General features: G+C 39.9%; 1 protein-coding gene across 1 annotated transcript in view; it reads right to left on the bottom strand.

The window, feature by feature from the left end:
- Nucleotides 1-26,602, bottom strand: part of CUL5 (cullin 5) — a 79,843-nt gene that overhangs the window by 15,684 nt on the left and 37,557 nt on the right. The window contains exons 8-12 of the mRNA XM_006151046.3: nt 12,079-12,172; nt 7,057-7,187; nt 6,709-6,816; nt 3,495-3,559; nt 1,257-1,389 (exon numbers count right to left, since the gene is read on the bottom strand). Coding sequence (XP_006151108.1) covers nt 1,257-1,389; nt 3,495-3,559; nt 6,709-6,816; nt 7,057-7,187; nt 12,079-12,172 — 531 coding nt within the window. The remainder of the gene's footprint in view (nt 1-1,256; nt 1,390-3,494; nt 3,560-6,708; nt 6,817-7,056; nt 7,188-12,078; nt 12,173-26,602) is intronic.

Raw genomic sequence — 26,602 nt, 5'->3', positions numbered from 1 at the left:
AAAAAAAGAATTAGAATCTAATTGCCTAAAAAACCTCTGGGCCATCTCTATGATGGGGTGGTTAGGCAGTGGATGCCACATGGCTGACTGCATAGTTCAAGCGCCAGGCCCAGTGGCTTGAGAAATAAGCAAGCACATTTGTGTGCATGCCCAAAATCTTGAAAGGAAGGAGAGATAAAGGAGAAGAGGTTACATAGTGCGATCATTCCTCTCAGGGGTGCTTTCTCCTATCCTTCTCTCTCTGTTTCTTTCTGGTGAGTGCACATGCCCTCTAGCAACCAATCAATCAATTGATCAAATCAAGAAAGGGGAAGGAATAAACAGTATTTTTCTTTCAGGCAGCTGTAGAATAAAAGTTTTTAGGTTGGGGCCAGCAAGTGACATAGAGGATAAGGTGCTGGATCCCCATAGTCCGAGTCCCAGACCCAGTGGAACGGAATTCATGCCAGGCTCATGTGTGTGGATGCCTAATATCCCAAAAGGAGACTGGAGAAGGGACTGTAGCATGGTTATCCCACCGGGGAGGTAATTTGTCACTTTCTTTCTTTCTGTCTCTCTGACGAGCATACACACCCTACTGAAAAAACAATACATAAAGGGACCAGCAGTTGGCGTAATGGCTATGTTGCTAGACTCCCACGTAGCCGACCGCAGTTCCAGTCTCAGACCTGGTGGCTTAAAGTCACACTGGGCGTGTGTGTGTGCATGCCTAAGATTCCGAGAGGAGAAGGGATTGTGTCATGGCCATCCCCTGTGGTGGGTGATTTCTTGCTTTCTGTCTCTCTGACTCTCTCTGTCTTTCTGGCAAGCACACATGCCCTACAGCAAAACAAACAAACAAAAAACCTCTCCAAAAAAAAGGGGAGGCCAGCAAATAGCAGCTTAGTAGCTAAGGTGCTGGACTCCCACATGGCCGATTATGGTTCAAGTCCTGGACCCTGTGGCTTGAAAAATCATGCTGGGCACATGTGTGTGTATGCTCAAATCTTGACAGAAGAATGGAAAAGATGGGGCTACAGTAGCCATCCTCCCTTAGGGGATGATTTCTCACTTTCCCTCTCAACATCTCTCTCCAGCGAATGAATGCATCTTATTGCAAAAAAAAGTTTTCAAGTTAGAAAAACAACTGCCCTTCAGAGACTTGCACTGTAAAACTTGGTAACATCTGTTGCTTACAGACACATGTTTTATTGCTACTATCACAAAGAAGTAAAACAAAATCAAAATAAGGTAGAAATACAAAAAAAATTATGTACCACTTCTTTAAGCTTTGCTTCAATCTCTTCAGAGGTTAGTTTTTTGCTTAATGGTGTTTTTCTCAGCAACATGTCACAGTAATTTGCAAGCAGTTCAGGGCATTTTGATTCAGGCTGAGTTTTTAATCCCACCCTAAAAAACAAAATCAAAAGCAGTTAATGAAAAACAATATTTTCATTATTTTTTTCTAAAATCAATTTTCACAAACTAATTTCTTTTTTTTTTTTTTTTAAGGGTTCTTGGTACAGGGGGTGTGCACTCATCAGAGATATAGAGGAGACAGAGGGAGAGAAAGCAAAAAATCACCCCCCCAGAGAAGATGGATACACCACAATCCTTTCTCCTCCTTTCTCCTCTTGGAGGAAGCCCAGGTCCAGGACTCAAATGGGTCTTTCATGTGGGAGTTCAGCGACGTAACCATTACACCAAATGCTGGTCCCTTTAAGTATTGTTTTTGCAGTAGGGTGTGTGTGCTCATCAGAGAGACAGAGAGAAAGGAAGTGACAAATTACCTCCCCAGTGGGATGGCCATGCTGCAGTCCCTTCTCCAGTCTCCTTTTGGGATATTACTGTTACTGGTCCTGACAAACTAATTTCCTGTGTTGAATATTCCAGTGAGCAGAGCTGGGACTAGGATGAGTAAGCAAGATTTCTAGGGGGCAGAATTTATATAGGCACTTACTCTTAGGATCCATAAGGGTCAGCCTTGTATTTGGAGGATCCTCAGAGAACCTTCCTCACAATTGTACTCTAGGTACCTCTTTGCTTCAATCTAGTGCTGACCTTGCCATGATTTTTAAAAGACTTTATTCAGATTCCTGCAAAAGACTTCTGAAAAACCATGAATAAGAATGGAGAAGGGACTGAGGCATAACCATCTCCCCTTGGGGATGATTTTTCACGTTCCCTCTCATTCTCTCTCTCTCTCTGGCGAGCGCACATGTTTTAAGGAAAAGAACATTCTTAAAAAAAAAAAAAAAAAAAACACTGGGGCTGGCAGGTGGGCAGGTGGCATGGTGATTAAGGATGCTGAACTCCCACATGATGGTTCAAGTTCCGGACCTAGTGGCTTGCTCTCTCACTTTCCATCTCTCTCTGTTCCTCTCTGGTCAAATTGAAATAAATAAGAATAAATAAAAGTTAGATAAAGTAATTGAAAAAGAAAGCTTTGGGGGGCGGCAGGTGTGTGGTGGTTAAGGGTGCTGTACTCCCACATGGCTGACCACGGTTCAAATCCAAGGCCTGGTGGCTTGCTTTCTCACTCTCCCTCTCTTCCTGTCACTCTGTCCCTCTCTGGTCAAATTAAAACACAAATAAATAAAGTTAAATAATTTTAAAAAATCATTTCCCCCCCAAATATCTCAGAATTACATATATAATTTCTTTAAAGTAGTAATTCTCAGCTAGAAACTATATCAAAAGACTATTTTCAATTAACTTTCATTGCTATTTAGTACTACTTTAAAAGTATTATATATCTGGCTCAGATGACTATTTCATATTATTAAATTTTAAATTTTTCTTTTTTTTTTTCAATAGAGAGATGTATGCTATAGGGCATGTGCACTCACCAGAGAGACAAAGAGAACAGAGAGACAGAAAGTGAGAAATCACCCCCCATGGGGGATGGCCACACTGCAGTCTCCTTTCCTCCACTCTCCTCTCAGGATCTTGGTCACGCACACCATATGTGCCTGGCATGAGTTTCAATCTGCCAGGTCCGGGACTCAAACCATGGTCGACCACGTGGGAGTCCAGCGACATAATCATTATACCATCTATTGGTCCCTAAATTTTAAGATTTTCTAAAAACTATAATTAGTTCAAGCAAATTCATATAACAAATGAGAGATCAATATTTTAAAATCATAATATTAAAATTTACATTGAAATTAATTTCCTTTTTTATATTATTGTGCTGACTGATTTTCTATGCTTTTATGGGTAACAGAATATTAACTTTAGTGACTAATGTGGGAAAACCAATCAAGGAGAGATTATAAAATATTAGGAACAAATTTATTTTTGTACATAAAAAATTAACATTTTTTTCATAAAAAGATACAACTTATTACAAAACTATAAACTGAGAGTCTTTATAATAGCCAAAAAAAGCAAAAGTCTTAAAAATAACAACAAAAAACATACTAATAGTGTGACAGGGTAACAGGCATACTTAACATGTAATAAATTCCAAAAATTTAAGTTTTTGAAAAATAGGATTTTAAAAAGCTTACCCTTTCTGCTTCAAAGGTAATTCAAGTTTAAATATAGTAGCATCATTAACAACTGCTTTATATGCCTGCAAAAAAATAATATGAAATGAAATATTAACATTATTTTTAATATTTTTAAAAGAATTATCTGTTTCATTTTATTTGTTATTATTATTTTTAAAATTGAACCAGAGAGAGACAGAGAGGAAAGGGAAAGTGAGAAAGCAAGCCGCCAAGTCTGGGACTCAAATCACATTTGGCAATTTGAAAGTCCAGGCCTTAACTACGACGTCACCTACTGGCCCTTATCTGTGTACTTTAAATATTAAAAATAGGGGCCAGCAGATGGTGTGGTGCTTCAGTCATTGGACTCCCACTTAGGCAACTGTGATTCGAGTCCCAGACGTGGCGCTTGCTTTCTCACTTTCCTTCTCTTGCTCTCTCTCTGGTCAAATTAAAAAGTAATAATAATAAATAAAATTAACTCAAAAACATACATAGATAAATTACTATACTTTAAAAAATACTTAAAAATATAAATATTTATTTTTAATGGCATACCTGGCCTGACATGATATAATTGTCAGTATTTATCATGATATAATTATCAGTATTCTCAAGTGGGTCTTAATGCTGCCTGGCAACCATGCCATTTTCTCTTGTCCTCTCAGTCTCCCACTTTCCTAGACAACGTTTTAGTACCTTCTCCCCAAACTCAGCTAATGATGTGGTCTCTTATTTGACTGAGCAAACCAAGGCCATCAGAATTCTCTTCTCATTTCTATCAGTTCGTCTGAAAAGTCATAATATATTATTTCATGTAAAAATGCACCATAACTTTTCCAATGACCCGACATCAAGTATTCCCTCTCCATTCTGGAACCTCAGTAATTTTACATCTTACAGATTGTCTCAGGATTGCCCACCTTCACCTAATGCCTCATTTCTCTCCCTCTTTTAAAACCCCTAGAAGAATTACCTAAATCATTGTCTCTAATTCCTTTTGTGCATTCTTAGTAATTTTTTAAAGAATTATTTCTTTAACTTTATTTATTCATTCATTTATTTTTAATTTGACCAGAGAGAGAGAGACACAGAGGGACCAACAGTTTGCATAATGGCTATGTCGCTGGATTCCCACATAGTCGACCTCGGTTCGAGTCCCAGACCTGGTGGCTTAAAACTCACGCCGGGCACGTGTGTGTGCATGCCCAAGATCCCGAGAGGAGAATGGAGGTGAAGGGACTGCGGTGTGGCCATCCTCCCAGGGGGGGTGATTTCTCGCTTTCTGTCTATCTGTGACTGTCTCGCCAGTGCACGCGCCCTATAGTAAAAACCTCTCAAAAAAAAAAAAAAGAGAGAGAAACACACACACCACACACACAGAGTGAGAGAGAGAGAGAGAGAGAGAAAGTAAGTCCCTAGGTCCGGGACTTGAACCATGATTGGCTATGTGGGAGTGTCTAGCGCCTTAACCACCATGTCACTTGCTGGCCCCCCTTTTGTGTATTCTTATTTGAAAACTATTCCAATCAGGCTCTCATACCAGCATTCCACTCAATCCTTGTTAAAGGATTATCTGAAGACAATGGTCAATCCCCATATTATATGATCTATCAGCAGTATTTTTAAAAAAGATTTATTTTATTATCATCATCATTCTTCAGTTTGACTAGCAAGAGAAAAACAGATAGACAGAAAGCAAGTCGCCCATTCCAGAACTTGACCTGCAGTCAGTCATGCAGGAGTTCAGCACCTTAACCACCATGCCATCTTACGACCCCTCAGCAGCATTTTAAAACAGTAGACTGGGGCCAGCAGGTGGCATAGTAGTTATGATGCTGGACTCCCACATGGACAACCATTGCTCAGTTTCTGGATCTGGTGACTTTTAACTCATGGAAGGTGCATGTGTGTGTGTGTGTGTGTGTGTGTGCCCAAAATCCCAAGAGGAGAATGAAAGAGAAGGGACGGTGGAGTGGTCATTCCCCACAGGGGATAATTTCCCACTTTCTCTCTCTCTGTTTCTCTCTGTCTCTACGACAAATGCACACCCCCTATAGCAAAAATCTCTCTCTAAAAAAAATTTTTTTTGAAATAATGAGGAAGAAAGCACCTTTCTAACTAAATTATACATTACAAGGGTACCCAATCCTTTTTAAAAAATTTATTTATTTAATTTTATTTTTTATTATTATTATTTTTAAATTTGACCAGAGACAGAGAAAGGGAAAGTGGGAAAGGGCTGCCAGGTGCAAGACGCAAACTGCAATCAGCTATGTGGGAGTCTAGTACCTTAACCACCATATCACCTGCTGGCCCCAGGACATTCAATTCTTATAAAAACACATAGCAAGTCAAGTATAATTACAGCTGCTCTCTCTTGATGAAAATTTGAGTTACTTTTAATGTTACTTAATAGCATAATGATGAAATGTTTATTAAAAGTAAATTATGGGCCAGCAAATGGCATAGCAGTTATGTCGCTGAACTCCCACATGGCCAATCGTGGTTTCAATCCAGGACCAGGTGGCTTGAAAATCATATCAAGCCTCTGTGCGTGCATGCCCAAGATCCAGGAGGAGAAGGAATTGTGGCATGGCCAACCGCCCGGGGGATGATTTTTCACTTTAACTCTCATTGTGCCTGTCTCTCTCTCTCTGGAGGGCATTCGTACCTCTAAAAACAAACAAAAAAAGTAAATTATTACACTAATACTTTAAAAAAACTGTATCTAGGGACTAGCAGTTAGCGTAATGACTATGTCACTGGTCATGTGTTTGACTGCGGTTCAAGTCCCGAACCCGGTGGCTTAAACTCACACGGGGCGCGTGTGCATGCGTGCCCAAGATCCCGAGAGAAGAATGGAAGAGAAGGGATTGCAGCATGGCCATCCCCCATGGGGGGTGATTTCTTGCTTTCTGTCTCTCTCTCTGTCTGTCTGGCGAGTGCACGTGCCCTATAGCAAAAACCTCTTCCAAAAAAAGAAAAAAGAAAAACAAAAAACAAAACTGTATCTATTATTATTATTTTTAAAATAGATGACATGTGCACCCATCAGAGAGAGAGACAAAAAGAGAGATAGAGAGGAGGAAAGCGAGAAAGTAAGCCACCGAGGCCTGGGACCCAAACCGTGGTGACCCTTGTGGCAGTCCAGTGCCTTAACCACCACACCACATGCTGGCCCCTAAAGTAATACGTCTAATACAATGTGTTATTATACAGATATACATACCTTATCTCGTGCAGTGAGAAACCGTGGATCATCTTGAAAAGCTTCTTTGACAAGTTTACTAAACCTATTAAATAGTGTAAGTAGCTGCTCAACATATTTTTCAGAGTCCTAGAAACAAAATATTTAATTTGAGTTTTCTAAAAAGAAAAGAATACTGCAAACAGGAGAAAATATAAATATAATTTTAGTGAAAGACTACAGCTTTAAAATTGGAAAAATTTCTTCTTAAAAATAAAAGATGTCCCAGTATTACTATTTTGCCACTTTGGTTATGATTTCAAATACCTGAACCTGCATTTTAAAAATAACCTTGGTGAACGTCTATCACTACTACAAAAGAAAACTTACAGTAGTAATCGTTTCAGCAGCTGCTACCATGTCTGCCAGGCCAGCACTAATGATATGCTCCTCTAAGTCTTTCAACATGGGCTCTATCCCATTTGGAACTTTGTCCATCAAGGAAAACATCAAATGTAATTCTGAAAAGACAGAACACACTCATATAATCGCTTTATTTATTACATCTTGACTGATTTATAGCATAAAATGCATGTGATAGAAAAACATGGAGAAATATTAGCCGGAAGTTTATAACATTAATGGTATTCTGTGAGTATAATTATTTTAGTTGTTATGGTAAGTAGGACTTCCTAATCTACCTTCTAAGTTTAACAAAAAGTATCCTATTTTTTAAAGAATTATATAATTTTATTTATTATTATTCTTCAATTTGACCAGAGAGAGAAGAGACTGAGAAAGCAAGCTGCCAAGCCCAGGACTCGAACCATGGTCCACTATGTGGGAGTCTAGCACCTTAACCATATGTCACCTGCGGGCCCCTCTATTTTTTTTTTTTTTAATTCCCAGTGAATACAGGTACTTGCCACAAAGAAACAGAGAGACAAGGAGATGGAGAAAGCACCCTCACAGGGCAAGATCAAGCCACAATCTCCATTTGTCCATCCTCTCAGCATTTTGGGCATGTGCACACATGCATATGGTGTGTTTTTCTTTCTTTCTTATTTATTTTTTAAGTTCTTCTAGAGGGCATGTGCACTCACCAGAGATAAAGAAGAGAAGGAAGTGGTAAGAAAGCATCCCCACATGGTGAATGGTTATACCATAATACCTTCACCTCCGTTTCTCCTTTTAGGATTTTGGGCATGTACATAAATGCATTTGGCCTGTTTTTCAAATTGCTGGGTCTGAGACTTGAACCATGCAGACACCCATGTTGGATTAGGCTGCCTTAACTGCCATACCACCAGCTGGCCCACGCACAGTATGTTTTTCAAGCTGCTGGGGCTGGGATTCGCATCATGGTCAATCATGTGAGATCTAGCTCCCTTAACCACTAGGCTATGGGGCTGGCCCCAAATTAATGTTTTTTAATGTAATTTAAAGTAATCATAAACTGCAAAACTCAGCTATTATAAAGGTGAGTCATTTGAACCCTAATATGATGACTTTTTTTTTTTTTGGAGAAGTTTTTGCTATAGGGTGCGTGCGCTCACCAGACAGACAGAGAGAGACAGTGAGATAAGAAAGCGAGAAATCACCCCCCAGGGGGGATGGCCATGCCACAATCCCTTCTCCTCCATTCTCTCTCAGGATCTTCGGCACGCATGCAAGCACACGCGCCCGGTTTGAGTTTAAGCCACCAGGTCCGAGACTCGAACCACGGTCAACCTCATAGAAGACCAGTGACATAGCCCTTATGCTAACTGCTGGTCCTGATGACATTTTTTTTTTCATAAATTCTAAGAAGTACAAAAGTTTACTCTGAAGATTAGTACATTTCATAAAGTAGTTGCAATGTTAAATACATAACCACAATTAATGGGCAAAAACATTCACTGGTAATGAATATAAAAGAACTTTACTGGGGACAGCAGGTGGCATAGTGGTTAAGGCGCGGGACTCCTGCATGGCTAACTGTGATTTGAGTCTCGGAGCTAGCAGCTTGAAACTCACACTGGGCCATGTATGCATGCATGCCCAAAATCCCAAGAGGAAGGAGAAAGGAGGAGAGCGAACTGCCGCATGGCCATTCCCTCTGGAGGATGATTTTTCACTTTCTCTCTCACTGTATCTGTTTGTCCCACTCTGGTGTATACAAATGACCTAAGGCAAAAATCCAAAACAAGTGTATTAGAAAATGATAATACAGAACTAACTCCATAGGGTCAGTCCCACACCACAGAGGTTAAGAGCTATACATAGAAATCCAGATCACACATGATTGAATAGAGTTGAAATCCTGCCCCCAACAGCCTGAAAAGCACACAGGGCACATGCATGTGTATACACGCCAAATCCTGACAGGATAGGAAAATGTAGGAAAAGGAATTAGAGTGTGACCACATTCCACTAGGATGTGCTTTCTCTCTCCCTCCTCCTCTCCTTCCCTCTGGCAAACGCACATGACCTCTTGCAATTAAAAAGAAAAAAAACTGAATTCATAAAGAATTTTTCGATTTACAAAGCATTTTTTCTTATGTTACAGTGTTCAATTGGCCTTCACAGTAGCTCTACCTCACAGTACTGGTTACTACTAAAGAAATCCTTTGGACGGGAGTCCAACATGGATTGGACATAACTCTACTGAGACGGGCATAGACCAGCATAGAAAAATATGTCATGACTTTCCCAATGACCTAATAGAGTTCAAGTATTTGACTTATGCCAATGAGCACCTGTATTTTTTTAAAAATAATTATTGTATTTGTTATGTTTTTGGTTTTTTTTTTTTTTTTTTTTTTTTTTTTTAATTTGACCAGAGAGAGAGAAAGAGAAAGTAAGAAAGCAAGTTGCCAGGTCTGGGACTCAAACTGCAATTGGCCATATGGGAGTCCAGCACCTTAACTACTACACCATCTGCTGGCCCCAAGCAGCTGGTTTTATTTCTAAAGAGTGTATAAACTTAAATTAACTGAAATAAATACTTGGGTTGATCCTGTGGCCTGGTGGTTAAGGAAGCCAGATTCTACATGGCTGACTATGCAGCTTCAGTGGCTTGTAAAACACACCAGGCTTGAAAAACACATCAGGCAGGCCAGCAGGTTGGCATGGTGGTTAGGGGTGCTGGACTCCCACATGGAAGACTACAATTTAAGTCCTGGACCTGGCAGCTTGCTTTCTCACTTTCTCTTTCTGTCTCTCTGTCCTTCTGTGGTCAAATTGAAATAAGTAAATATAGCTAAATAAAGGAATTCTTTTTAAAAAAAGAAAAACATACCAGGCATATGTATATGTATACCCAGAATCAAGACAGGATGGAAAAAAAAGAGAAGGGTACATGGTAGCATTACCACACCCCCTGGAGGGGGAGGCATTCTTATTCTCACTGTATCTCTGTCTCTCTCTGCTATATATATGCACCCTCTGGCAAAATTTAAGAAAAAGAGAGAGAAGAAATACTGTACTTTAAATGCAAGCAGAGATTAAATGAGACCTTGCTTTTAGACACTCTAAAATCTAGAGTCTTAGAAGTGGTTATCTTGGGGTAGTAAATAGCACATTTTTAAAAATTTTTGCTATATACTTGCTACCTCTCAAAGTATATCTGTGTTAAGAAAATATTTAAATAATAAAAAAAGATGCTTCAGAAATATTTTTTAAAGAATTATTTTTATTTAATTTTATTTATTCATTTATTTATTTTAATTTGACCAGAGATAGACAGAGAGAGAGAAAGTAAGCCACCAGGTACGGGACTCAAACCATGGTCAGCCATGTGGTCAGCCATGTCCAGCATCTTAACCACCACACCACGTGCTGGTCCCAATGCTTTAGAAATATTAAATACTAAAATACTTTGGGGGAGGGGACAAAGATTATTAACATGGAGTGTTTTATTATTTCTTAAAAAGATTCACTGTAATGTTTAATATCAAAGCCAAAAACCTACTTCTACCCTATACTGTATGTTCACAATTTAAATCAGCCCTTTTGGCTTTTAAATTGCTAGAGGGTGCATGCACTCACCAGAGAGAGAGAAAGCACCCTCCATGGAAGACGGCCACGCCCCAGTGCCTTCTCCTTCACTTATCTCTTTGAATTTTGGTCATGCGTGCACATGTACCCGGTGTGTCCTTTAAGCCATCATAGTCTGGGACTCAAACCTCATAGCTGGGCACGTGGGATCCACCTACCTTAACCACAAAGCCACCACCTGGTCCTTATGTGAGTACAGATTTTACTTTTGACAAAAAAAAAAAAAAAAAAGAAGGAAGAAAATTACACACACATACATATAGGTCTTGATACCTAAAGGGGAAAAAAATGCTTAAAAATTCAGGTTTGCGGACCAGCAGGTGGTGTGGTGGTTAGGGCGCTGCATATTTCCACATGGCTCGTCAAGGTTTGAGTACCGGACCTGGTGGTTTGTTTTCTCACTTTCCCTCTCTCTTTCTGTGTATCTCTCTGGTCATATTAAAAAAGAAATGAATAAATACAACTAAATAAATTTTTAAAAAATTCTTTAAAACAAAAAATTCAGATTTGTGGGACCAGCAGAAGGTGTAATGGGTACATTGCTGAATGTAGTCAACATGGTTTGAGTCCCAAATCCTGTGGCTTAAATCTCATGCTGGGTACATGTGCGTGCATGCCCAAAACCCTTAGAGGAGAATGAAGGAGAGAAAAGTGAAGCATGCCCATCCCCCAAAAGGTGATTTCTCACTTTCTGTCTCTCTGTCTCTATCTCTTGGGTGAGCGCATGCACCCTACAGTAAAAATCCCTCTCCAAAAAAAAAAAAAAATCAAATTTGTAAATTCCTTGACAGTACTTTTGTTATTTTATCATTTTTAAATTTTATTTACTTTTCTTTCTTTTTTACCAGAGGGTGCACTTCCCAATGAGAGAAAGAGAACCTCCCAATGGGGCATGACCACAATCCTTTTTCCTCAGTTTCTCCATCCCATCAGGCTTTTGGACAAGCGTGCATATGTGCACAACATGTTTTTTCAAGCTGGGGTTGTGGCCAAAATCTGAACCCTAGTCAGCCACAAGGGACCTGTCTCCCAGTACATAGCATTTAACCACTGAGCTATAGGGCCAGCCCTGTTTTTATCATATCCTTTATGCACAGTTCACTCTTACAAATATATTATGGCAGCCCGGCAGGTGGCGTGGTGGTTAAGGCACTGGACTCCCACATGACCAACCACGGTTCAGGTCTCAGACCTGACAGTACTTTCTCACTTTCCCTTTCTCTCTACTAATAAATTAAAATGTAAAAAAAGTTTAAAAAGATGAAGCACAAATATATTATAGCCTCACAGAATGATCTAACAGCAATTTATTAAGTGGTTTGCTTCAAAGATACCCTCTAAAAGGATTATGATTTTATGTAATGTTTTACCTACTTTCAGTTTCATTTCGCTTGATCATGCCTTGGCATTCCGCTAAGATAGTCTCTTTAAATGATGTCACCAGGGCATTTACACAGCATTCCATGAGCTGAAATACATTTAAAAATTAGTCAAGGCTACTGCAAACTTTGTAGGACATATCTATTCAGACTCTCAAAACAGAAACATATTATTGAACAGAAAAAAATGAAGTATACTGAAAGCAGATTTTACTTACCTTTACTACAGGATTATTGAAGGTGAATGTTCTATGCTATTTTACCAAAATATATTTCCCACTAAGAAAAAACCTATATAACTATCTTTAGAGTAAGAACTTTAACAAAAGTCCTAAGGAAGGGAGAAAAGAATCTAAAAATGTACAAAAACAAATAAAAATTAAGGTTTGATTAACTCTTCCTCTCTACAGAGAACCTGCATTGGGATTAGATGGAAAAAAACAAGGAACTTTTAAACAGAATAAACTTTACCAGAGTATCCCAACTATTTTTTCTTTTTCTTTTTTTTTTTTTTTGCTATAGAGTGAATGCACTTGCTGGAGAGCAAGAGAGAAAGTGAGAAATCATTCCACAAAGAAGAATGCCACTCTGCAATTCCTTTTACATTCTCTTCTCAGGATTTTGGGCACATATGTACATGCACCCAGCATGTTTTTCAAGCCACTGGATCTAGGATTCAAACCATGGAGTTGGTCATGTGTGAGCTAGTCCCTTAACCACTATGCCACCTGCTGGCCCACTTCAACTCATTCTCTTTTTTTGAGAGGTTTTTGTTATAGGGCATGTACACTCACCAGAAAGACAGAGAGAGACACGCACATGTCCCTGGTGTGAGTTTAAATCACTGGGTCCAAGACTTAAACCACAGTCGACTACATGGGAGTCCAGCAACATAGCCTTTACGCCAACTGCTGGTCCTTCGCTTCAACTCATTCTTAAAGATACGTAGGAGTTCAGCAGTTGGTGTGGGTGATAAAGGTCTGGAATCCCACGTAGCTGACCACAGTTCAAAGTCCTAAACTTGGTGGCCTGAAAATCAAGCCAGGCACATGAGCATGTGTGTCCAAAATCTGGAGAGGAGAATGGAGGAGAAGGGACTGCAGTGTGGCCATCCCCCTGGGGGGTGATTTCTTACTTTCTCTCTTACTGTCTCTGGTGAGAACACATACCCTATGACGAAAACCTAAAAAAATTTAAAAAGAAAGCTCAGTGGCAGTAAGGCAAGAGGTATGGAGTGGGTAGCAGGAGACTAGTAAAAGACATTATTTCTTTTTTTTTTTTTTAAGAGATTTTTGCTATAGGGCGCATGCGCTCACCAGAAAGACAGAGAGACAGAAAGCAAGAAATCACTCCCCAGGGGGATGGCCACGCCGCAATTCCTTCTTTTCCATTCTCTCGGGATCTTGGGCACGCACGCACACGCGTCCGGTGTGAATTTAAGCCACCGGGTCTGGGACTCAAACTGCGGTCGACTACATGGGAGTCCAGTGACACAGCCATTATGCCAACTGCTGGTCCCTCCGAAAAGACATATTTCAAGTAGGACGACAAGGGTCTAGTGTTCTAGAGATTAGCAAGAAAATCCCTTAAATGAGGAAAACAATTTTCGCACCATCTCTGCTCCCTCATATCATGTAATAATTTACTCCTCTCGTAGGGATAAAATAAAAGGTTGTGAGCACTGCAGCAAGGGGCACTAAGGTTGATACATCTCTTCTGAAGAACATCACATACCATATTAAGGGAAGGAACTGTGTGCACCTTAAAATTTTTTCATTGTTTCTCAGTCTTTTGACTAAAATCAAGTATAAAAATGCTTTGTTGGAACCAGGAGTTAGCATAATGGCTATGTCTCTGGGCTCCCACGTAGTCGACCGTGGTTCGAATCCTGGACCCGGTGGCTTAAACTCACGCCAGGCGTGTGTGCATGCATGCCCAAGATCCTGAGAGGAGAATGGAAGAGAAGGGATGGTGGCATGGCCATCCCCTCTGGGGGGGTGATTTCTCACTTTCTGTCTCTGTCTTTGTGGTGAGCGCGTGCACCCTATAGCAAAAACCTCTCCAAAAAAAAAAAGGTTACAAAAATCATCTTGGAGGGACCAGCAGATGGCATAGCAGTTACATCACTGGACACCTATGTAGTCGATCGCAGTTCGAGTCCCAGACCTGGTCGCACCACATTACCTATAGTAAAAACCTCTCCAAGAAAAAAAAATAGTCTTGGAGGCTGCCTCTGTGGCACAGTGGTAATGTGCTGCTCAAGAGAAGCCAGATACCATGTGGCAACTGAGGTTGAAATGCCTGGGCAGGTCAGCCTTGAACATACCAGGCATGCGTGGGGATGCTCGAATTCTGATAGGCTGGATGACTGGAGGAAGGAGACTGGAGTGTGACCAAACCCCGTGAAAGGTACTCTCCTTTCCCACTCATGTGTGCATATGTGTGTTCTATTATGAATAAAGAAAAATCGGATGAAGACAAAATAAAAATATTTTCCTGAAATTAACATAACATTGGTAATTAATGAGGCTGAATTTATTGGATCATCAGAAAAGTCCTAACGTGTTTTTCTATGCAAAAATCTGTCATAACTTTCCTGACAACCCAATAGATCAGGGGAGTCATTCCATTGCTCTTCCTTTTTTTAAATTTATTTTATTTTAGTTTTGCTATAGGTGCGGGCATTCGCTAGAGAGACAGTGACACAGAGAGACAGAGAGTGATTTCTCACTAGAAATTACTCCCTAGGGTGCATGGCCATGCCACAATCCCTTTACCTCCATTGTCCTCTCAGGATTTGGGGCATGCATGTACACAGGTCCAGAGAGATTTTCAAGCTGCCAGGTCATGTGCGAGAAATCACCCCCCAGGACAGATGGTCACGCCGCAATCCCTTCTCCTCCATTCTCCTCTTGGGATCTTGGGCACGCACGCACATGCGCCCGGCGTGAGTTTTAAGCCACCGGGTCCGGGACGCAAACCACGGTCGACTACATGGGAGTCCAGTGACATAGCCATTACGCTAACTGCTGGTTCCCAGGGATCCAGTTTCTTTTGAATAGGGCATTATGGCTGCACCTCAGAGCCAGCCCAAGAAAGTTGCTTACTCAAGTCTCTCTTTGAGAGTTAGGCTATTACCTTTTATTTATTTTTTTTCAATTAAAGATTTTTGCCACTGGGCACATGTGCTCACTGGAGAGAAACAGAGAGAGTGGGAATGGCCTTACCACAATCCCTTCTCCACTATCCTCTCAGGATTTGGGGCATACATGCACACATGCTACTGATTCCAGGACTTGAACCATGGAGTCGGCCATGTAGGAATCCAGTGCCTGAACTACCACACTACGTGCTGGCCCACTACTGCCTTTTAATCCATGTTTCTGTTCTAAAAAAAGTATGCACATAAAGTGGTTGAGAAATTCTTACCTTGCAAGGTGGAAAGCTCTGCCCCACCCAATGAGTAAACTCATCCTATACCAGCTCTAGAATATGCACAACTGAGCATTCCTTCCTTCAGAATGAGAATAAAGAAATATAACCATGTATAATTAATGGAGATACTCAAGCCCAGATCACTTATTTTTATCTCTATTTTTTATTTCATTACAAACTTTCACACATATATCTTCCTGTTCACTGGTAGTTCAAATTTTACAAATCCCAAAAGTCTAGACCAATGTGTTTCAAACTATTGTGAAATCAGTTTTAATGGCTGTGACCAGCTTTTCTTAATGATATAGAACAGGAGCCAGGGACCAGCAGGTGGCGTGGTGGCTAAGGTGCTGGACACTCCCACATGGCTGACCACAGTTCGAGTCCCGGATCTGGTGGCGTGCTTTCTCAGTTTCCCTCTCTCTCTCTATCTCTGTGTCTTTCTGGCGAGCGCACGCGCCCTATAGTGAAAAACCTCTCCAAAAAAAAAAAAAAAGAATGAAGACTCTGGAGCAGATGTCTCATTCTCTTAAAAAAAAAAAAAAAGAATGAAGACTCTGGAGCAGATGTCTCATTCTCTTAAAAAAAAAAAAAAAGAATGAAGACTCTGGAGCAGATGTCTCATTCTCTTAAAAAAAAAAAAAAAGAATGAAGACTCTGGAGCAGATGTCTCATTCTCTTAAAAAAAAAAAAAAAGAATGAAGACTCTGGAGCAGATGTCTCATTCTCTTAAAAAAAAAAAAAAAGAATGAAGACTCTGGAGCAGATGTCTCATTCTCTTAAAAAAAAAAAAAAAGAATGAAGACTCTGGAGCAGATGTCTCATTCTCTTAAAAAAAAAAAAAAAGAACAGGAGCCCAAAAATATCAGAGTGCAGCACACAATGAAATGCGTTTCAGATATCTCTATCTATATAAATATAAGATATATGAAGCCACAATATAAAATGTATTTATTGTTATAGTTTCAATGATGATTAAAAGGAAAGGCTACATTAAATTGTAAAGATCACTGAAATAAACCAAGAATTTTATAACTGCTTAAATGAAAGGCATTAGAGAAATAAAAGGTTGTTGAAGCAGTTTCTCACTTCAGAAGTTAAACTAATTATAAAGTATTAGAATAAATACATAACTATAGGAAGCACCTTTTTTTTTTTTTTTTTTGGGGGGTTTTTTGCCATTGAGAGGTTTTTTGCTATAGGGCGTGTACGTTCACCAGAAATACAGAGACAGAAAGCGAGAAATCACCCCCACCCAGAGGGGATGGCCACGCCACAATCGCTTCTCCTTCATTCACCTTTCAGGATCTTGGGCACACACGCACATGCGCCCACTGTGAGTTTATTTTTTGGAGAGGTTTTCGCTATAGGGTGACATAGAGACAGAGACATAGAGAGAGACATAGAGACAGAAAGCGAGAAATCACCCCCCAGGGGGGATGGTCACGCCGCAATCCCTTCTCCATTCTCCTCTCGGGATCTTGGGCATGCACGCACATGCGCCCGGCGTGAGTTTTTTTAAGCCACCGGGTCTGGGACGTGAACCGCGGTCAACTACATGGGAGTCCAGCGACATAGCCATTACGCTAACTGCGGGTTCCCTCCGCCCACTGTGAGTTTAAGCCACCGGGTCCAGGGCTCGAACCACAGTCGACTACATGGGAGTCCAGCGACATAGCCATTAGACCCCGGGGATTGACCATTACTCCAACTGCTGGTCCCTAGGAAGTACCTTTTTTTTTTTTTTCTGCCATAGGGTGGGTACCTTTTAACGAAGTACTTTTTAATGAATGCTTATAGTGTAACAGCCATTATGCCAGCTGCTTAATATATATTATCTCATCTAACCCACATGAAACCTTACAAAACAGATATTGATGAGTATGAAATGTCTGAAAGTGGCAAAATGACTTTCAACACTATACAGTTAGTTCCTAAGGCTTCAAGGTCAGCTTTGTAACTCTACAGCCTCCAATTTCCCCTACTACACCAAGAGAGCATGTATGTACGTTAGCAATAGCTACATGTTCAGAAATAAGTGTTCAAAGGAATTGAGAAATATCACACATGGTTTACACTTCAATGATTTTACAAACTAGTTTGGGATATATAAAAATATAGATACATAAAAATGTGTGCATGTTCCCTATGTGCACATGTATATAAAAAAGAAGTCCAACTTCATGAATAAGCAAAGAAGTGGAAATGCTGAGACCAGCAGGTGGTGTGGTGGTTAAAGAACTGGACATCCCCACATGGCTGACAACGGTTTGAGTCCTGGACTGGTGACTTGCTTTCTCACTCCCTCCCACCAACCTCTGTGTATGCCTCTCTCTGGTCAAACACAAACGAATGAATAAATAAAATTTTAAAAATAAATAATTAAAAAAGAAGAACTGGAAATACATCATCGCTATCATTACTATGCTATAAACTACTCAAGGACAGAAACTACACTCTGTACACACGTATATAGCCATGGTCTTGTACACAGTAGGTGCTTGATAACAACACAGCAAAGCAGCCTATAATTTGCTACTGAACCTAGTGGTAGAAAGAAGGAGGTACCATGCAAATTCAAGTAAGAGAAAAGAGATGAAGCCCAGAGAACTTGTCACAGGATTGGTTATACGGATTCTCATAATGATTTGATAGGGGGAAAAAAGGTAAAACATTGCTAAAATGAATACAATTAAAAAAACAGAATGAGATCTATGAATGAGGAAATACTCCTTTTTCAAGTAGAGTGACTCTTGCTGGACAACATTAAGTAAAACAATAGATTTGATGGGGCCAACGGGTGGCATGGTGGTTAAGGCGTTGGACTCCCACATTGTTGACTGAGGTTCTAGTCCTGGACCTAGCAGCTTGCTTTATCACTTTCACTCTCTCTCTGGTCTAAATAAAAAATAATAATAAATAAAATTTTTAAAAATACTTTTTTTTATAAAAAAGAAGGAAAAATAGATTTGAGTCAAATTATGAAGTGTCTTAAAAACCAGAAACAGAAAGAAAAGACTCTCTAGCTTTTTTTATCATTATTATTATTTTTTTATTTGCTATAGGGCATGTGTACTCACTAGAAGAGAAGGAGGGAGAGAAAGAAAGTGAGGAAGCAAGCCGCCAGGTGTGGAACTCAAACTCCAGTCACCGGGTGGAAGTCTAGTGCCTTAACCACCATGCTACCTGCTGGCTCCGCTCTGGCTTTTTAATAAGGAAATGAAAAAGTAAACATGATTTTTATGAAATATCAGCCTAAACTCAGAAAAGAAGAAATACAAATGGTCAATAATAAGAATAATATGCCAGACCAGCCCATGGCAACATGGTTAAGGTAGCTGGATCCCACCTGGCCGACCTCACAGTTTGCATCCTGGACCAGCAGCTTAAGAAATGCACTGGGCATGTGCTGACCATGTGTGTGCATGTGTGCAAAATCGCAAAAGCAGGGAGAAATAAAGGAGAAAGGATTGTGCTGTGGCTTCCTCATCGGGAATGCTTTCCCACTTTCCCTCTCTCTCTGCCCATGTCTCTCTGGCAAGCCCACATGCCCTTTGCCTCTGGAAAATTAAAAAAAAAAAAAAAAAGAAAAAAAAGAAAAGAAAGAATAAATATGCCCAGATTCACTAATAATTTTCAAATGCATGTAAAAAATTTTTAAAAATATAAGATACTGGGACCAGCAGTTAGTGTAATGGCTATGTCACTGGATTCCCATGTAGTCGACCGCGGTTTGCGTCCTGGACCCGGTGGCTTAAAACTCACGCCAGGTGCATGTGCGTGCGTGCCCAAGATCCTGAGAGGAGACTGGAGGAGAAGGGATTGCAGCGTGGCCATCCCCCTTGTGGGGGTGATTTCTCACTTTCTGTCTCTCTGTCTGTCTGGCGAGCGCATGCGCCCTATGGTAAAAACCTTTTCAAAAACAAGAACCCTGGCCCCATGGTCAAGTGGTTAAAGGAGCCAGATCCCACATAACTAACTGCACAGTGCAAGTGACTTGAAAACTACAAGGGCAACGACCAGCAGATGGCGTAATGGTTATGTTAATGAACTCATACATGGTCAACCGTGGTTTGAGTCCTGGACCTGGTGGCTTGAAACTCACACCAGGCATGCAAGCGTGTGTACCCAATGTCTTAAGATGAGATGGAGAAGACAGGACTGCAGCATGGCCATCCCCCCTGGAGGGTGATTTCTCGCTTTCTGTTTCTCTGTCTTTCTCTCTCTCTCCAGTGAATGCATGTACCCTATAGCAAAAATCCCTCTTAAAAAACAAATAAATCACAAAGGTATAAATGCATGCATGTAGGCCCAAATCCCAACAGGATCAAGAAATGGAGAAGGGACTGAGGCATGATCATCTCTCACAAGGCAGGGGCGGGGGTGGAAGGGGGTGCTGTTTCCTCATTTTCCTTTCACCCTCCTTGTCATTCTAGTGAGGTCATGCATCCTCTGGCAATTAAGGGAAAAAAAAGTGAAAAAGATATAGGCTTGTATGTATATTTCAGAAAGCATTACTTACAAGCTCTCAACAATAAACAGTGAAAATGGCCATCGTCAGAGGATGGTTAGGCTTATTATAGTATATAATGTATTAATGTTATAACATTTTACAAAATATTATAAAACAGTTTGGAATAAAAATGTACAATGCCATAGATTTGATTTAAAATGCTAGAGCATGAGAAGAAAGGGAGAAAAGAAGGATGGAAGAGAGGAAAGAAGAAGGAAAGAAAGAGGGAAGGAGGGAGGGAAAAGAAAGGAGAAAAGAAGGGACCAGCAGGTGGCGTGGTGGTTAAGGTGCTGGAATTCCCACATGGTCAACTGTGGTTTGAGTCCTGGACCTGGCAGCTTGCTTTCTAACTCTCCTTCTCCCACTTTCTCTGGCAAAACTCATGGGAATAATAAATAAATAAACAATATATTAAAAAAAAAAAAGAAAGGAAAAAAGAAAACAAGAAGGGATCAACCAAACAGGAACGACAAAATGATGGTAACTGTTGATTCTGGGTGAATATGAGGGGTAGGGTTCATTATACTGTTTTCTTTCTGGGGGGTAAATATTTGAAAGCTTTGAGTATAAAGTTTTTTTCATTTGTTTGTTTTAAATTTTTTGCTGTAGGATATGTCACTCGCTGGAGAGAGAAAGGAAAGTGGGAAAGTACCCCTCAGTGGGGATGGCCATGCTACAGTCCCTTTTCCTCTATTCTCCTCTCAGGATTTTGGGCATGCACACACAAGCGCCAGGTGTTTTTTAAGCCACCTGGTCCAAGACTCAATCTGTACAGTTGTTCATGTGGGATGCAGTTACCTTAACCACCATGCCACCTGCTAGCCCCAGAATAACACTTTAAAAAAATAAGTAAATAAATAGAAGAATATAGGTCTCTTGTGTATTAAAAAAATCCTTCAGGAAACTATCTTATCTAGGCAAAAAGAAGAAAAGGGAATTGTCAGGTAAAAGTTCTGTCCTTATTTTAAATGAATCTCATCCTAATTATGAACATCAGTTCCTTGAGGACAGAGACCAAAGTTATTACTCTTTCATATTTTTTCCCATCATCAACAAAGTACTATATACATAGTGAACCCTAAATATATACTTGTTATTTGAAAAATACATCTTGAATGGAAAGGATAGTGATAAACCATCTCTCTCACCTTGTATTCCCTTTCTGTCTCCTTTTGCTAGCTTCCGTGAAGAAAAAAATTTTTTGCCATATGCCATCAACTCCTGTATTTGTTTGCCTGAGATGAACAACTTCTAAATCCATAGCAATCTCTCACCAGAGGTCTGCAAGGTGAAACACTTTAACTATCAATGTGCTTGATGTTTTACCCTCCTCTATAGCAAGACTATAAACTATTCAACGATAATACCTGCTATAAAACAGCAGGCACACAGGTTTTTTAAAAAATAATGATTTAATTTAATTTTATTTGTTATTATGTTTTAATTTGACCAGAGAGAGACGAGGAGAGATGAGGATGGAGAGCAAGTTGTTAGGTCCAGGACTTGAACTGCAGTCTGCCATGTGGGAGTCCAGCACCTTAACTATCATGTCACTTGCTGGCCCCAGCACTTAGCATTTTTTGAATTCATAAGCCTATGATATGAAAGGTGAGATAGACAGGCTAAGTAATGTGGTAAATTCTTCTTTCGGTGATACTCAATTTGCAAATTGCAAAATTAATTCTACTTCAGTGAATTTGATAAAAGGTATTAAGAACAAGGCTGAATTTTGCTACATAACTGCAAAATATTAATTTGCGTTGTCTCAGCTATAAGGACTGAACAAAAATTTATCTCGGGTTTCTCTAAGGTTCTACTTTGTCATTAACAGACTTTTACCCTTACAAGGATATCAGTAATGTAGTCAAGAGTTAATTGATTCCATGTGTAATAGGTTATTCTCAAAATTAATTTTTCTTAGTCTTTCTGACTGGGCTAAGATTCTTTTTATACCATATAATTACTGGCACTTGCTTCATTTATCTCTAAACTAGTTACACAAGTAACCCTTTATATACATAGCAATGAAGAATCAGACTCACCTTGACCTATTGGGTACCATCCCTAACATACAAATAACTGAAGGCTAGCAAGTCCTTTCTGTAATGGTAATCATTGTGACCTGGTTCATTAACATTTTTAATATCAGTTTTATATAGACAGTAGTTTCTGTTGATCTTAGAATTTGAAAGCAATTCTCAAACCAGATCCTTACACTAAAAGCTATTACACCAGGCAAAGTGCTTAAATGTTTAATATATCACATTTCACTTAATTCTGACAACACAAAATGGGCATTATTGTATTTTATAGTTAAAAAGGCAGGGATAACAAAGGTTGAACAACTTGCCAAAGTGTAGACAGCTGGTAAAGTAAAAACACTGGAAATCAAATCCTCATGTGTACTCTTAACCACTATAACTTACTCCCTCCCCATCAGTATCCTGGTCATTTGGTAAAAATCAAGCCTTCAACTGGCAATTCCTCAATTTACACAATATTATAGTCCTAGAAAATGTACCATATATTACTATAATGCAAAAATATTTTGGTCTACATGTAGAACAAAATTAAGTTCTATTTAAAATAAGTAAAGACATTATTTCCAAATTGTATGAGTGGCCAGTATGACATTCTAAAACCATTTGGCATGTGGGATAATCCTTGTTACTGACCACTGTGAGATATCTAGCATTTCTGGACCCCAAACACTAAATATCTAATCATCACACAACTAAAAAATACCTCCACAGATAGTCACAATGCTCCCTAGAGGTAGGTACTATCTTCGTTAAAACCCCCTGCAGGCCAGCAGGTGGTGTAGTGTTTAAGATGTGGATCCTACATGGCCGACTTCTGGGTCGAAGTCCTAGACCCAGCAGCTTGAAAATCAGGTCAGGCGCATGTGTGTGCATGCCAAAAAATCCCAAGAGAATGGAGAAGGGATCGTGGCCTGGCCATTCCCCTTGGAGGAAATTTCTCACTTTCCCTCTCTCTCTCTGCTATCTGTCTGTATGCCTCTCTGTCTCTCTCCCCTGTGGTAAAAAACCTCTGGCTTGGAGATTCCAGTTCAAAAAATATTAGCCTAGAATTCAAATGACCTTCGCAATGAAATAAAAATCTCCCTCCAGTTTTTCCAGACTGCCACAACTCTCCAACACATAGTCTAGGCTTTGGAGAAAGTAGTTTATCTATTCCCCACGCTATATCTTTGGCTTATTGACATGTTCATGAGTGAAGGAAACAACTCACTGCATAACTTTCTATTGGTTTATCTCTGTCAGAACCTGCTGTTAACAACAGCAATAAAAATTTGCAGTGTGAATTATATAGTGGCTCTGAATACTATTAGTTATGAGTTATAATGTTGAAAGTTAGGAGAGTGAGGCCCAGACATGGTAATACTCTTTGGACACTACTGCCCACCAGACTGAAGCCACATGGGAGACACAGGTATGATTCCCAGCCTCCTAAAAAAAAAAAAAAAAAAAAGCTAGTAGCACATGCCTGTGGTTCCAGCCACTCAGAAGGCTGAGGGAAGAGTGTCATGACCCAGTAAGACCCTCTCTAGTGTATGTTTGTGCTCTAGCTCTTTTTCTGTCTCTCAAACACACACACACACACAGAGAGAAAAAGTTAGGAGAGTGATAAATGTTGAAGAAAAACATGGTAACAGTAATTTAGAGGGGGCATGAGAAAAGGTTTCTAGATAGCTGAATAGAAATTCTTATCCTAATTGTTCCATGGGTATATTCACTTTGAGATAATTTATGCAATATGAAGGGACTTCAAACAGTTCATGGAAAATAGACTTAAATTACAAGTTTATTTGGTGCAAAAACATTTTGAAATTCATAGTTTTTTTCATAATATGTATTTTTTCGTGATATATATATATGTGTATATATACATATATATACATATATATATTCACACTTAGGATCTGTGCACTTTTTCATATACCTATTTTAAATAAGCAGAAAAATAAAAACGAAATAAATATGGACCACAGAGAGAGATCTTTTTCATTCCCCGTAAAGTCTAATTTCTTTGGATCCATGCTATATTGCACTTAGAGACTTCACTGTTAAAAACAAAAAGAGCAAAAGCAACTCTGATCTTTATTTCTAAAATTATTGTTAGATTTTTCACATAGGGCACATGTGCTTGCTGGGAGGAGACACAGAGACAAGAGAGGGAATTTGAGAAATCACACTGACCCTCCCCAAGGGATGGCCATGTCATAATCCCTTCTCCATTCTCCTCTTGGGATTCTGGGTATACACACGTGCTCAGCCTGTTTTTCAAGTGACTGGGTCCAGAACTTGAAGTACACTGTCAGCCATGTGGGATCAAATACCTTAACCACCATACCACCTGCTGGCACCCCCACAACTCTGATCTTTAAACTCTAGATTCATTCAGTCTGGTGAGATACTCATGCTACCAACGGGGGAAGAGCAAACTCACATCTTCAATTTGAGTTTTTTTTCTTTGTGTCTGTGTGTTTTAAAGAAGAAAGGAAGACTAAATTATTCTAAATTGTGCTTACATGTACCTTCTTCACTCTTTTTCTTCTTGCTCTCTCACATTCTCTCTCTTAATTGGACCTTTACACTTCAGTGTTCATAAGTCTAATGTGGATATGATATAACTAGGCTATATAAACTGGAGTAGAAGAACAAAACAAGTCCGCCTTATAAAACTGCAACATCCCCCTCCAGGTGCTAGAGGCACATCAATCTGGATTGTGGGAAAAGTCATGACACATTTATTTATTGATTGATTTTTTTTTTTGGAGAGGTTTTCGCTATAGGATGCGTGTGCTCGCCAGACAGAGAGACAGAAAGCGAGAAATCACCCCCCAGGGGGGATGGTCACGCCGCAATCCCTTCTCCTCCATTCTCCTCTCGGGATCTTGGGCACGCACGCACATGTGCCTGGCATGAGTTTAAACCACTGGGTCCGGGACTCGAACCGTGGTGGACTACATGGGGGTTCAGCAACATAGCCATTACGCTAACTGCTGGTCCAGACACATTTTTTCCTATGCAAAAATGCATCATGGTTTTTCTAATAACCCAATAATAAAAATAGTCAAATTCCCCCAAAATGAACTCATCTTTATCACTCACTAAGACTTTTTTTTTTGGAGAGGTTTTCGCTATAGGATGCGTGTGCTCGCCAGACAGAGAGACAGAAAGCGAGAAATCACCCCCCAGGGGGGATGGTCACGCCGCAATCCCTTCTCCTCCATTCTCCTCTCGGGATCTTGGGCACACACGCTCACGCGCCTGGCGTGAGTTTTAAGCCACAGTCGACTAAGTGGGAGTCCAGCGACATAGCCATTACACTAACTGCTGGTTCCCAGGACTTTTTATAAATTTCTATACCTAATCTCTACAGAGCAGTTCAATTCTCCCTAGTCAAAAACTCAGAAACATAACTGGCTCCAATCTCCTTTACCTGCAATATCTAGTTCCACCTATGACACAATGTTCTACTGGGGGTCTTTCTCTCTACCCTTGTCCTTTCCATTCCCACTACCATAACCCTATTTGGTCCTATTAATACCTTACTTGAACTATTGCAATAACTGTCTACTTCTTCCCAGCTCTTCTTCAGTCCAGTAAATCTTTAGAGTCACCAGACTGATCTTTCTGAGGGACAGTTTTGACCATAGCACACTTGTTTCAAAAACACTAATGGCCTTCTCTGTCTTATGAATGAAGCCCAAGCCTGGCCTAAATTTTTATACAAAAGAAAAAAAAAAAAAGTGGGACCAGCAGTTGGCGTAATGGCTATGTTGCTGGACTCCCGTGTAGTTGACCGCAGTTCAAGTTCCAGACCCAGCGGCTTAACTCACACCAGGCGCATGTGCATGCGCGCCCAAGATCCGAAGAGAAGAGTGGAGGAGAAGGGATTGTGGCGTGGTCATCCCCCGTGGGGGGTGATTTCTCGCTTTCTGTCTCTATGTCTCTCTCTGTCTTTCTGGCAAGCACACATGCCCTAGAGCAAAAACCTCTCCAAAAAAAAGAAAAATAAAAGTAAAAACATCTATAAACAATCACTTAGAAGTTAGCACCTTTTTGGGGCCAATATTAAAATTATTTTAACTACTGAGAGGATATATCATGAAAATCATAAAAATTCAAAAAAAAGGGAAAGATTTTAAAGACTCAACTCAGCACAACTTGTGAACAAAGAATAAAATAAACCCAGCTATCATTCAAGATGAAAAAAGTCAAAGTCATAAGGGGGAAAAAAGGGTTTAAAATTCCATCTATTCAAAACACGTTTGGTAATAAGACAAACTGGAATGTTAGTCTTCTGAATGAAACTCAAGTTTAAGTTCCCAGGCTCAAAGACTAAAAGGAACTGGAGGAAATACTGTTGGTATATTTGAGCAAGTTTCAAGATTTTGTCCCATCTTGACTCTTATTTTCCTTACAAAAAGCACACTAAGGTCAGTTCTCCATGTCAGAGAAAACACATTGCATGGTTACCATCTGTTTTTTTCCTTTTTTTTTTTTTTTATGTGTAGAGAGTTTTTCTAAACGGAGTTGGCGAT

The sequence above is a fragment of the Tupaia chinensis genome, unplaced genomic scaffold, assembly GCF_000334495.1.
Source record: "Tupaia chinensis unplaced genomic scaffold, TupChi_1.0 Scaffold000311_2, whole genome shotgun sequence".
Classification (NCBI taxonomy): Eukaryota; Metazoa; Chordata; class Mammalia; order Scandentia; family Tupaiidae; genus Tupaia; species Tupaia belangeri.
Note: the sequence above shows the minus strand (reverse complement) of the source record. Positions and strands in the feature narration are given on the sequence as shown.